We start from the raw sequence: 12391 nt of genomic DNA, 5'->3' as shown, positions 1-12391 counted from the left end.
AAAACAGTCGGATCAGTCCGTGTGAAAGAGCCGGTGATAACCGCAAGCTGGACAATTGGCCTCGCGCGGCTGTAAAGAACGGTAGGTAGGTATTCGAGATACCTATCTAGTAGTCGCTGTTCACATAGGTAAAAAGGTTAGCATCAATCACCTCAGTACTGGACTGAAAAAAAAGCGAATAGATGGAGGGGTAAGTGAGGGTTTTCGCGTCCCCACTAACTATACCGAGGTGAAACGTAAAAATAACTCAAAATTGTAGAAAACGGAAGGAAACGCAGAAGAATCATATGAAGACTTACTTCGACTTGAGAGATTTATTGCTTCAAAGCACAGTTTGCTGTGCCCGAAGTAGTCTGCGATAGACCTTAGATCTCTTAAGCGGTTTACCGTCCGCCCTTCTTCAGGACGGACCTGGGACCCCTAGCCAAGTCACCTCGCTGGCCGAGGAATCGAAGGCCAAGGTGGGAAAGGGAAGCGCAGCGTGCGACAGATCGAGAATGTTAAGATCAGGCGAATCGAGATTCAGAAGGGATGAATCCGGGGTGGCCAGGGAGCCAGTAAGAGAAATCAGAGCGAGCGAGGACAAAGACTCAGATGGGTACATAGAGGGAGATTTGGTCAATGGGAGATGAAAAGTGTTTCTTCCACAGGAAGTGAAAAACAGGGAACAAAGCGAAGGTCGAAAGGTCGAAATGTGAGAATTTAGGTGCAGATCCGGGGACAAAGCCACTAAACCTAATGTGGCTTTCACGTGTCAGGCTGACATCGCAGCCTCTTCTATTGATTGGATTCCTTTGTTCTTTTCACATTCTTAGAACATTGTCTGCATCTTTTTCAGACTTCTATAGATGATTCTCCTTTGTATAACGCCAGAGTCCACAGACTCGTCTGAAACAGCCTTACACAGCCTGAATCATCAAGGGTCCGACTTGCATATGAGCGCCGATCTGTGTACCGCAGCCCCCTGCACAACACTCAAATACTTACGCAGTCACTAATGACTCTCGAAAAACGCTTTCGCGCGAGTGATCTCCACACCAGACATCTGAACAAAAGCAAGAGCACTCGGTTTCTCCACCTTGACCGTAACACACTCATTGCCAAACTCAACCGTCACAATGCGAGCAACAAAAGTAGCCAGCGATTCCACAGACTTGAACTCAGTCTGGTCAACCTTCTACAATATCAAAAAACAAGTTAGCAACGAAAACGTTTCAGTAGTACACGTATACTCCAAAATCTACACATACCTCAGCAACAGCCCTGGTAACAGCCTGATAAGTCTCAACAACCTTCGACCCCCAACCCAACTGCCCAGGCCCGCGGAATGTAAGCCCAACAACAACAGCCTGTTTCTCAAGCCTTTCATGAGGATTGACCCCCAAAATAGCATAGCACCTAATTCCCTCAATGTGGAACTCCTCCTCCAAAACAACCAACTGCCGCGTCTCCTCGCCCCTCCCCTCATCAGGACCCAAAGCAACAACCGCCCGATACCTCAACCCCTGATCGGCCCGCAGCAACGCCTTGGGCAAATGCAGCTCAACCTCACACTCCCCATACGCAGCAGAGATATTCTTCGACGCAACGCCCGCAGCCGTCGTCTCCAGCAACCCCAACCCGGCATTCGCGACAACACCGGCTATCACGCGCGGGTCCTGCCCCAGCCCGGTGGAGTGCATTTCGTGGCGTTGCGTGCCCTCGAGACTGATGAGGCGCTGGAGCGGGTGTCTCGGGGATGAGGTGTTCTCGCCCATGTTGCGGACATCGGATTCTAGCCGGCGGAAGAGCTTGCCATAGTCTAGGGTTAGGGCGACGTTGTCGGTTTCGGCGGCCGTTGTTATATCGGAGTAGGAGAGTTTGAGGGTTGCGGTGCAGGGTTGGGATTTGCCGTCGCGGTGCCAGGCTTCCGGGGCGGAGGGGAGGGGGAGCTCGATGTTGCGGAGGCGGACGCTGTCGAGGATTGAGGGGCGGGATGGGAGGGCTATTTGTTGTCGGTTGGCCATTGTGATTTATTCTTGGACTGTAGGGTTGCAAGGATTTGGTTGAGGCGTAAATATGCTGGCGCAATGTCAGGATCGAAGAGAGTCTCGGTGTGTTTTTTTCTTTTTTTCTTGGCGGGGCACGGGTGCAGATCATGACGCCGGGGCCCGGGGAAATTCAGTGGGGGATTTACTGGCTAAGTCCAGGATGGGTATCTCGAAGGCCAACAACGATAACCACAGCTCCCCAAATTCGACGGCTATAGAAAGCCTTCCGGTCAAATACGATACTAGTTTTGTTTGTATCCACCTAACAAGCTTACCTACGAGCCCCTGGAAACCCCATATTCAGTACCGCAAGACTAACAGAGTAAATAAAAATTACTTCAAGCTAACATAACACAAGCATGATAGATCAGGTTTGACTATTTGGGCGTGGGTATTTGCAAGATGTTAAAGTAATGATATAAAACGGAAGAATATGCAGCAAATCCAATCAAAGACCCAGTGCCATCTACCAGTAGCGAGGGCGGTCGTAAGGGACTCTCGGCGGAGAGCGAGGACGATAGCCCCGGGCAGCCAGGTAGGGATCATCATAGTGGCGGGGAGGTGGGGGAGGGCGGGCCTCGTAAGGGTCCTCGTAGGGACGACGTGGAGGTGGGTAATCGTCAATCCGAGGGCGAGGAGGGGTCCGGCGACCATAGCCATCCGGATAGTAGGGGTCGCGGCGGAGAGGGACCGGAGATCGCTCACGGTAGTGCTCCCGGGGGCTATAGCCACGAGGGGGAGGGATCCGGCGGTCGTAATCATCCATGGGACCAGGGTACGGGCGACGAGGTGGGGAACGAGACCGATATGGGTCGCGGACGGGACGTTCCTCAAAGCTTTGGATCTGGGAATTGGTGAGACGGGGTGGTTCCTCGGGTCCGAGCCAGGTTGGGCGCTTACATCGGGAACGCAGGAAACAACAGAGCCCTTGAACTCGCGCTGGTCCAATTTCTCCACGGCAGTCTTCAAGTCATTGGCGGTCTCAAATTCAACAAACCTTGATCAAATGTTAATGGATTGGGAGCGTCTCGCGCGGAATATAAATAATTCACCCACCCTCTGCCCTGCTCACGGCCAGTCTCGGAGTAAACCACGTCCAGTCCAGACTGGCGAGCGAAATCTTTCAGATCCTATTCAACGCGTGGTGAGTCCAGGTCCAGGAATAGTAAGGTATCCGGCAAGTTCATGTGGAGTGAGGAAAGGTAAGAGGTCCATGTCCAGTCCGAGGAGGTATCCAAAATGGCTCTCGTATGTCGGCATCCATAAGTCCCAGGAAAATTTCCATGGGCGGACAATAAAATGTTTAGTATGCAAAGATTCTTGGACACCCTCAAATCTCGAGGTCAGAGGGAAAGGCATATATACAATTCTCAGCCACCGAGAGACGAGCGCTAGAATTTTAGTACTCCGAAAGCCTTGGCTCAACCAACAGCCTTGAGGACAACGGACTGGAAGCATGTGTGCATTGAGTGACACGCGAGTGTGAGGGATATATGCCAGGAACCCCAGGGAGGAATGAAGAGGGTGTGCTAACCTGCCAACTTGTTTCTGGGAGACCTGAGATCTGCATTCGGAAAATGGTGCGACGCGGGCGAGGGAGAGCATTTCGATCTGACGGTCCAGGAAGATCCTTGCGGCGAGGACCACGCGCGAACTGTACTGTGAGCCGCTCACCTTTGAAATCACTGCCGTCTGGGGTATGGTTAAGCGGGATGTCATCGAGGTACGAGTCATGGGGACATACGGAAGGCTACACCACAACAACGTTAGCAGGCCGACAAGCAAACAGATAGGCAATGATTGGATGCTCTTACCGGGCACGATATCTCTCGCATCCAGCTGGTCGTCATACTCGATGAAGCCGAAACCGTTCATCAGCTTGATCTCGGTAATCTTGCCGGAGCCATGGCTGCTAAAGTGTTCTTCGATGTCGCTCTTAGTCACTGCAAAGGGGAAAGGCAAAGCAGGTTAGTGCATTGTTCCTTTGGGGGTATCCAAGAAGCATTGGTTCGATGGCCATCGGAGGCAGAAGCTGGTCCGTGTGGGGAGCTTAAGCTCCTATTTTTGCTCCCTCGGAGGATGGGCCGAGGAGGGTAGCTTCCAAGAGTACACGGGCATCAGAGCACAAGGGAGTGTGCGCGCTGACGGGCCGACCAGATCGTGCATGGTGTTGTATAGTCTCCAGGGCGCAGGGAAGAGGGACAGTCAGGTGCCAGCGTACCGTTGCGGGGAAGGTTCCCAAGATAGAGACGGGTGGAGGACACCTCAGTCATGGCTGATTTGAGATGAGCGAGATGTTTCCGGGGTAGTAAAGAGAGGAAGAGAGAGATCCGTCAAAGTAGATTTCCAGTATGGAAGAGATTAAGATGCTCAGAGGGAACGCAGAGGGAAGTTGTGAAAAGGTGAGTCGCTGCAGGAAACCGTGTAACCTGACCAACGGGCTCGGTTGTCGGGGAAAGTTGAACCTAATAGAGATGAGAGAAGCAAAACAAATACAAATGATGAGAAGAAAAAGAGAGAGAGAAATAAGAGGGGAAGAAAAGAGAAAGTACCGGCGCTTGCAGTCTGGCGGTGGACAATTGGAGACTTTGGCCGCCTCACTTTATCTCAGCGATCCACGTGGTTCCACCATGTACGCAGTGATATGTGATTAGAGGCAAAAAATAGGTATAGAATGGAAAATTGAAATTAAATCATTAATATAGATCTAAGCGCCCGTTAGTAGAGTATGACCTAACAAGTAACAATAGAAGTACGTACTGTGGTAAGTAAGGCATGTCCCTCGTGAACTCTCCACTGTCATTCCACGGTTCCCGGCCACGGCTCCCGTCGGGTCTGGGGTTAGATTGCGGAAACGTACGAAGTACCTACGGAGTACATGTATGTTACTACATGTTTAATATCTATAACTAGCTAGTATTTAGTTAACTACTAGAGAAGTAGAGGTTAGCTCACTATTTAGCAGTTTAGCATGGAGTTACTCAGATGATCATGCTCAGCTCAGTCACGTGCAGAATGACTGATGCATTGCCCAGTGATGCTCAGTGTCCAATCGGTGAGCCTCAGCCAAGACTATACCCAGAAGGGATTAGCCCCCACAGGATCGTCCATTGCAATGTTTTGTTCGTTAGTAAGCATTGCTATGTTCTCTTGCAGGAACAGAAAGATGTTGAAGATGATGGGCACTGTCATGCCTATGCCCTATGGACAACAATCAGCCCTATTCCCTCGCCAACAGTCCGCAGAACCAACAGCGACAGGAAGTGGGTCGCCGCTCGCCAACCGCATCAATTGCTGTGCGGTCGACTCAAAGTCCGTCTACGTCCAGTGAGGTTTTAGATATTAGCCTAATAGCCTTGAACCATTTGTCAGACTGGGATACACTGGGATAAGGCCTCCCTAGGCCATAAACAGGAACCTTGGTTTTTGATGTGGTCTAGTGGTAATTAATTCCCATACCATTCAATCTAGGGCTCCCGTCATTGTAAGAAGACTCATTGTCAAATTGAGCCGACAATAGACCCTTATGCACACGTTCAAATCAGTATTGATTGGGTTCATAATCTTCCTTACAAAATTCATCGGTCTGAAAATAAGAATCGGTCGTGTGGGCGTTCAAAATCGGGGTCCAATGCATTCCTCAGCACACTCATTCCAATCTGGATGTGACAGGGAAGGTGCTCGTAAAAGGGATTTTCTCCTTCACTGTAGATGAAATCCTCTACCTCCTTTTCGATCCATACACCGTATCCAAATGTAGGGCTCATGTACATGACAACCCCTTCACTCTCAGTCACGCCGATGGTAATTTTGGGTCTTGATCCTGTATCCCAATTTCCCCACAGCGAGCGCTCCGATACCATTTGCTTGATTTTTTCTAGCATGCTATACCAGTCTCCCCAAAGAAAGTGCAGCATACTAAGTTCAATGGAGCGAACGGATTCTGGTAGCGCCTTAAGCAAAGAGACACATTCCCCCTGCAAGATGACAAGGCCGGAGAGTTCGAAATGGTGGACCCTGGATCAGTATGGGTTGCTACAACTCTTACTCTTAGTCCTCGCAGAAGCACGCGTATCAAGGCATTGAACTAGACGGAAAGATACCTACTCAAGTACTTGTCTACAGCAGTCGCCGAACTCAGTGCTAGGGAAGGGCATATAATTACATAGTACATAAAAATCGAAAGGGCCTACTGGGCACTGCATCATGCCGTGCCCTGGATTTCCCATTGCCGCTAGGCGCTAGCTTTGCTTCAACGTCAGCGGTCTCATTGCCAGGAACGCCCACGTGGACAGGGATCCAACGGATCTCAATGGGAATCTTATCGGACGTGGGCGTTTTTTGCTGATGCACTTGTGGCGCTCAAAGGGCCCGTACGTGGTCGTAAATGCTGCTACATAGCACATATTGCCAATTGGCCCGATGATCGCTCCAGGACCCAGGTTTTGCACCGCCTGGAATCTGGATGGCGGCCTGACAGTCGGAGAAGATGACAAGCCTTGTGAACCTGCGATGTTGTTAGTTGACGAACCTCGAGTCGCCATCTCAATGCCGTTGAGCTCGGCCACGTATACTGTGGATTCGTCGGTTGTTCCAAGGTGGCGCCGTTCGAAGATACTCTCACGCGGGGCAACGGCCGATGCACCGACCATACCTTTATACCCACTACCATCTGCGAAAAGGAGGATTGTTCGGTCCTCTGAGACGGTCAGAGGTTGGTCTAGCACGGCCTGTTGGAGAGATTCTTTGTCAATCCTGTCGTGCGCTGCAAAAAGAAAAAGAAAGAGAAGAGCAGGAGGTAAACAATCAACAAAACTTTTCCTCACCTGCTCCTTCCCTTCTTGCCGTTCCTTCCTGTTATGTAGGCTGTTTCCACTTCTAGTCCGCTTCACTTGCATCAGGCACTCTCGCGTATATAATGTATTGCGAAGATGGCTCAGAGGCTTTTTTTCACTCACACACCCCATACGCATGATGGCCCAACCCACAAGTCAATCAAAGAGAGGGCCAAGTGCTTTCCAGAGTGGCAAGATTGAAGGGTTCAAAATCCCAAAAACATACGACGAATGGCTGCAGCTTGTTGGACGCAAAGCCGAGTTGAAGCATGCTACCATACATACCATTCCCCCCCCCCCCCCAAATGGATTGCGTCAGCTTCGGAAGCGTCACACTCTCAATACGCAATGCTTCGTTCGTATTCAGTTCCAATGAGAGCTCCGCCGATGTTCAGACTCCGGTGTCAGCAGTACGGGTTCAGCCCGGCTGTTCTTACAGCTGCCTCCGATGCGCTGGGCGGCTCAATCGAATGGAGCCGTTACCTGCAGCTCATCCAGGCCTCTACCAGCATTGACCGCATCAATGAAAATGACCCGACATGGCCAGGGGCTTTTGCAGCTGTCAAAAGACTCCAAGAGCAAACCACAAATGTGGGTGGTGTTTCTGACGCGTCCCGAATGGCCGCTGGATCTACGACAAATCTCCCCGCAGCTGAGGATGAAGCGACTGTCAACGCAGCAGCAGTCATCCTGCTGCAGACACTCGCTCGACACTCACTCATGTTATTGGCTCTGAGCTCGAATGGGTCTTCAACAGGATCCACTTTTCCTGCCAGCTACAAGCAACGAGGTTCAATGCATTCACGGACGGGGCGCTACGATCAAAGCAGAATCAGCGGGTCTTCGCGATTCTCGAAGCTAAAAAGCGATCACGTGGAAAGGACAGTGACCCGATTATCATGCAAGAGGCTTGTCAAGTTGCTGCATGGTCAAGTTCATCAGGGAGAGCAGGGGCTTGTTTCAATGACCAGTGAGTTGAAAAGTGATCGTCTATCAAGACAAGATCGCTGTATCTGAACGATGCACTGATGTTTGCAACCCCTACTCTAGCTTTCTTCTAATCCCGCAGAACCGAGATGCGCTCTTCCTAACGTTCGTACCTTTTGTGCAAGAGTACCAAAATCATCTCAGGAATGGCGCCAACGCTGGTGGATTTCTGGTTATGAAAACTTTCGGTCCATTTCGCACTACAATGTCGAATGAGATGGCAGAGTTTGGTATAATCATTGCTGCCGCCGGCCAGATCGCAAGTTCAGCCATTTCGGATGTTTAGTCCGCACGTTATTGGGATAGATGAGATATTCTTGTAATAAAGAACGCTTGTATCTCATCCCGTCAGTTGTAGGATGAATGAATCAGAAACGATCTGCGAAATGAACTCCGAATTTGTTCTACTTGATCCTATTTTGCAAGCTCACTTGAACCCAGGCGAATATTTTTCCTTTGCTAGTCATGAACGAAGTAGATACAGACATAATTCCCCACCGCGTCTGTCCCCCGGCTAACAGCATGGAATAACCGAGCCATCATGCGTCTCCCTTGTCAAGAAGACTTTTTGATACTACTTACGCCAATCCAGCGGGATATCATCCCGTTTTGTAGGCTTTTTTTGGCTTCCCGTGGAGCTGTTGGAGATTCGGATGCAAGGTCAAAGATTTTGCGAATACTTTTAATTTCTTATGGTCCGAAACCTTGGTCACGACTTGTGGTACTTCGGCCTTCAGGATGTAGTTGATGTCTGCTGGATCTCCGACTTGGTCAGAGCCCATCAGGCCTAGTAGAGTGTCGATGTTGGCTGTTGCCATCTGCTTTGTCCCAAAATCAAAGACCTTTGATTTGCTCAGGACAAGGGATCGCCCGCTGAGGTGCGCTTGGATCACACGTGCTCGCATTCCACCCATTGCTGTGACTAGCATTATCTAGAGAAATTGGAGATGTCAGCGTTAGAGACAATACGGCGCTTCATGATGATTCCTCACGGGGATGACGCTGTAGGCCTTGCACTCATCGCCCTCGAGGCGTGAGATCATGGCTGCAGCAATGACCACAACCTCTGCTTTGAAAAGGTCTTCACTAGGCTCTTCGCCGACCGCAATATTAATGAGGGTATGCGGGGCTGTTTTCTTAGTAGATGCGAGCTGCTTTTCCGACACATACCCAATGTACGTAGTATAACCTTTGATAGGGAAAACGGGAAGGTAGAACCTTTCGGCAAAGATCTCGGGGAACAGCCTGCCGCTTTACAATAACGAGGGGGGTTAGTATATAGCGTCGCGAAGGAGCTGGATCACAAACCTGCTGCTCCACTTGGATAGCGAGGCAACGTTGGTCTGGCTACCCTCACGCGTGAAATAAGAAAACATGTGCTCTAGCCAGGAACAAAGATGGATTGCCTGGGACTCCAGTTCCCGCAAGAGAGGACTTGGCAGAAAGGTATCCCAGTTATCGTTGAATGTTTGGAAACTCTGGCGCATGTCATCATCTGTGATGTTGAGATCGGGAACCCAAGAGGCGCCCCGGGGTTCGAAAAAGGGCGATGAGCAATTTTCCTTTGCCTCCTCTGATTTTTCATCGTCGTCGAGCAAGAGGGTTCCGCATTTGATGTTTAAAGAGGCTTATGATTGAGTGGGGATAAGTGCGTCATCGTACCGCTCCACTCGCTCGTAAATGTCGTTGAGAATCTCTGTGGCTTTGCTGCGGGCTTGGTCAAGTAATACGGCCCGTTGACGGGCACGAGTGGGCAGGGTTCCGAACAGCTTGGGCATCTTGACGAGCTGGATAAATTTAGGAAAGGTGGAGGTGTGAGTGAAAGGGAAGAGATGTCGAGTTGTGACGACAGATCGGGTAATGTAAAGATTGGGTTTAGAGGTACTAAGTTTATAACTACTGGAGCTAAACCGTTTTAGGTGATCCTGTCAGAATGGGATACAAGCCACCCTAGGCTATAAACAGGAACCTTGGTTTTTGTTGTGGTCTAGTGGTAAAATACCCTGTTTCGTACGGCATGAGCCAGTGCCCAGTAGGCCCTTTCGATTTTTACTACATTGCTTCTCTGCATATTACACCGCTTTTCTCACCGCCGTTTCAAACGTTTACCATTTTATAAATTACCATTTTTTAACTATTATCTGTTTCTACACCATCATGCCTCGTCAAATAATTGATATTGAGTCTCACAAGGATGAGATCATCGCATTTTTTACCAATGGAGCAACAATACAACAGCTTTGTACAAAATTACAAGAAGAAAGCGCCTCAGAGCATGGGGCATTGCTAAAAATGCACCTCCAAAGACAATTGGAAACCTGGAAATTCAAAAACGGATCCAAACTGTCGGCAGGTCTACTGCCTGCTTGTCTCAGACGAAGGGCAGGTTGTTGCAATAATTGCTTGCAGAGGGATCAGATTCCGATTGTTCGCTTAATGCAAAGTGCCCTTGATCGTATTGGGAGCAGTAAGCATCCAGGGCCTGCTGAAGCCCCTTTGCGCGTGCGAGCATCACGAATGTGGAGTTCCATCGAGTGGCAACATCCTGGATTGGAACTAGCCTTGTCCGTTCGGTTGCAAGCTGAAGAACGACTCCAGGCGCTGAGGACTTGCATTGATGTAAACAGCAATGGCTCGGACCTAAGTAACAAATTAGTATTATGAATCAGAATGAAGTTGAGACGTCTTTAAGCGAGGTCTACTCAATGGGAAGGTCGCACGTGACAGGGCTAGCGCGTCGCATTTTATTGATGTAGTAGACTAGTGATGGGATCCAGAAGCTCTGTTAAAATCAGTTAAATTGCCTTTGTTTGGCATTTGCTTCTTTGTTTTCTTAAATCTAAAAATTCTTGATTCCCCCCGTAAACGCTTGATTTCATCCCGCATCAAGATACGCTCATGAACTAGCTGTCACGGTCTGTAGGCGAAGAGATCTTATCAGTAGCTGAACTCAGACCGGAATCGAACATAGATTTGCGTTTTCTAGCTGCCCCGTCCTCTGAGTCTCTGAGATATACCGGTAGAGTCTTAGAGATATTGCTACCTGATGAGTGATGTTGAACCTTGTGACACTGGTCGATCCGGTAGAGGCGGACATTGGAGGGGAATGTTCAGCTTTGATAGCACCCGATCGGGGTCTAATGGTACTAAACCAGTAGCTCCGAAGGCACTTTGAACAATAGACTGTTTGAATGAATCATTACGAGCCGCTGGAAAGACCTCGAGGAAGTCAATTAAATCGATGCCCAATCGGATGTATTCCGCGACCCGCCTTCCGTAAGAGCACTTCAACATAGCAAAACAACCAACATCAAGAGGCTGTAAGAGATGAGAGGCATGCGAAGGCATACATATTGGTATAATGTTGTTTTCCTGGCAAATCTTGTCGAATGTTGCGGTGAGATGACTATCGTGGCCAAGGACCAAAAGACAATGTTTCCCTTTCGTCTGACTTTTCACATGCGGAATGAAGTGTTTTTGGAGCCAGTCAACGCCCATTTCATTGCTCATCCAGCTGTTTGGACTAACGTTAAGAATCCAATGTTTTGGAAGGTCGTCAAACCATCGTTCCATAAAGCTTTTGCCTTTGAAGATAACGTATGGTGGGAGCGCTCGCCCGGAGGCGCAGATTGTTTCAATGACAGTCACCCAATCGCCATGTCCAGGCAAAACACCCCTTCGGCCCGTATAGAATGACTGTGTAATGTCCTTTGATGTTGCACTAACTCCTATGGCAAATCCTGATTCGTCAAAGTTGTAGATATCTTCCGAAGTGATACCATACTGAGCAATCGATTTTTCGACAAGCTTGAACCACTCAAGAATGGTATTTGGATCTTCTAGCAAGGCACGTTTGGAGCCATGTCTGCGAGAGAATCGACTAGAAAGCTCGGGATGTCGTTTTATGTACTGTGTCGGCCAATTCTTGCCAACAGTCTGCGGGGGATGATCTCCACGGGTTTCAAGTAGTAAATTGGCCATATCTTTCAACATAGTGATCGTAAGAGTAGCACCTCTATCATTCATAGAGGTTAACCAATCCTGGATTGATTCCTCTTCGAGATGGGTGAATTTATGGCCTGCAGCCCTCATGTCAGACCAACTAGAAGCCCCTTTCATCCGGTCTTGTAGCGTAGACCGCGGGATCTCGAAAGAACGAGCAGCAGCAGCAACGGAAGTAATCCGGCCATCTTTAATAGCCTTAATTGCTAGCAGAATCCTGCCTTCCTGCTCAACTGATTTCTGGGCTTTTTTACCACGGATTGGCGGCATGGTAGGCGTTTGAAAATAGTAGGAGATTTGGTGTGATGAAGAAAAATTGCTACCGGAACGGCCGGGATGCCGGAACGACCAGGAACAGGTCTTGGCTAAACAGGTGCCTTTGAGCTTCCCACCCACTTTCTAACCAACTTCCAATTTCCAAAACTCCTAACTATGTACCTTTTATATGGCATGGTTATGTGAAAGGTACATGGAAACTGGCCAGGTCTACATCGACAGGTACACATGAATTAGTTATGCGATTGAACGTAGGTAGTG

At 49.3% G+C, this 12391-nt stretch overlaps 5 protein-coding genes across 5 annotated transcripts; 1 reads left to right on the top strand and 4 right to left on the bottom strand.

The window, feature by feature from the left end:
• Positions 1-994: 994 nt before the first annotated feature.
• On the bottom strand, positions 995-2006 carry N7515_004567 (dihydroneopterin aldolase; the record flags this gene model as incomplete). Its single annotated transcript, XM_056665311.1, has 2 exons — positions 995-1177; positions 1251-2006. 2 exons carry the CDS (start codon positions 2004-2006, stop codon positions 995-997), a joined length of 939 nt encoding a protein of 312 aa, XP_056522261.1.
• Positions 2007-2496: 490 nt separating this feature from the next.
• N7515_004566 (uncharacterized protein) lies at positions 2497-4303 on the bottom strand (the record flags this gene model as incomplete). The annotated part of the gene is made up of 7 exons (XM_056665310.1): positions 2497-2874; positions 2931-3027; positions 3087-3160; positions 3565-3722; positions 3775-3780; positions 3845-3973; positions 4252-4303. 7 exons carry the CDS (start codon positions 4301-4303, stop codon positions 2497-2499), a joined length of 894 nt encoding a protein of 297 aa, XP_056522260.1.
• Positions 4304-7001: 2698 nt separating this feature from the next.
• N7515_004565 (uncharacterized protein) lies at positions 7002-8138 on the top strand (the record flags this gene model as incomplete). Its single annotated transcript, XM_056665309.1, has 4 exons — positions 7002-7220; positions 7277-7476; positions 7545-7835; positions 7916-8138. 4 exons carry the CDS (start codon positions 7002-7004, stop codon positions 8136-8138), a joined length of 933 nt encoding a protein of 310 aa, XP_056522259.1.
• A 313-nt stretch (positions 8139-8451) lies between these two features.
• On the bottom strand, positions 8452-9228 carry N7515_004564 (uncharacterized protein; the record flags this gene model as incomplete). The annotated part of the gene is made up of 3 exons (XM_056665308.1): positions 8452-8784; positions 8845-9103; positions 9161-9228. The coding sequence occupies 3 exons, from the start codon at positions 9226-9228 to the stop codon at positions 8452-8454; spliced, it is 660 nt and encodes a 219-aa protein (XP_056522258.1).
• A 1180-nt stretch (positions 9229-10408) lies between these two features.
• N7515_004563 (uncharacterized protein) lies at positions 10409-12124 on the bottom strand (the record flags this gene model as incomplete). The annotated part of the gene is made up of 2 exons (XM_056665307.1): positions 10409-10492; positions 11381-12124. 2 exons carry the CDS (start codon positions 12122-12124, stop codon positions 10409-10411), a joined length of 828 nt encoding a protein of 275 aa, XP_056522257.1.
• Between the last annotated feature and the right edge of the window lie 267 nt (positions 12125-12391).

The sequence above is a fragment of the Penicillium bovifimosum genome, assembly GCF_028826915.1.
Source record: "Penicillium bovifimosum strain IBT 22155 chromosome Unknown utg000004l_segment0_segment0, whole genome shotgun sequence".
Taxonomy (NCBI): domain Eukaryota; kingdom Fungi; phylum Ascomycota; class Eurotiomycetes; order Eurotiales; family Aspergillaceae; genus Penicillium; species Penicillium bovifimosum.
This window is presented reverse-complemented; position numbering and strand designations above follow the sequence as displayed.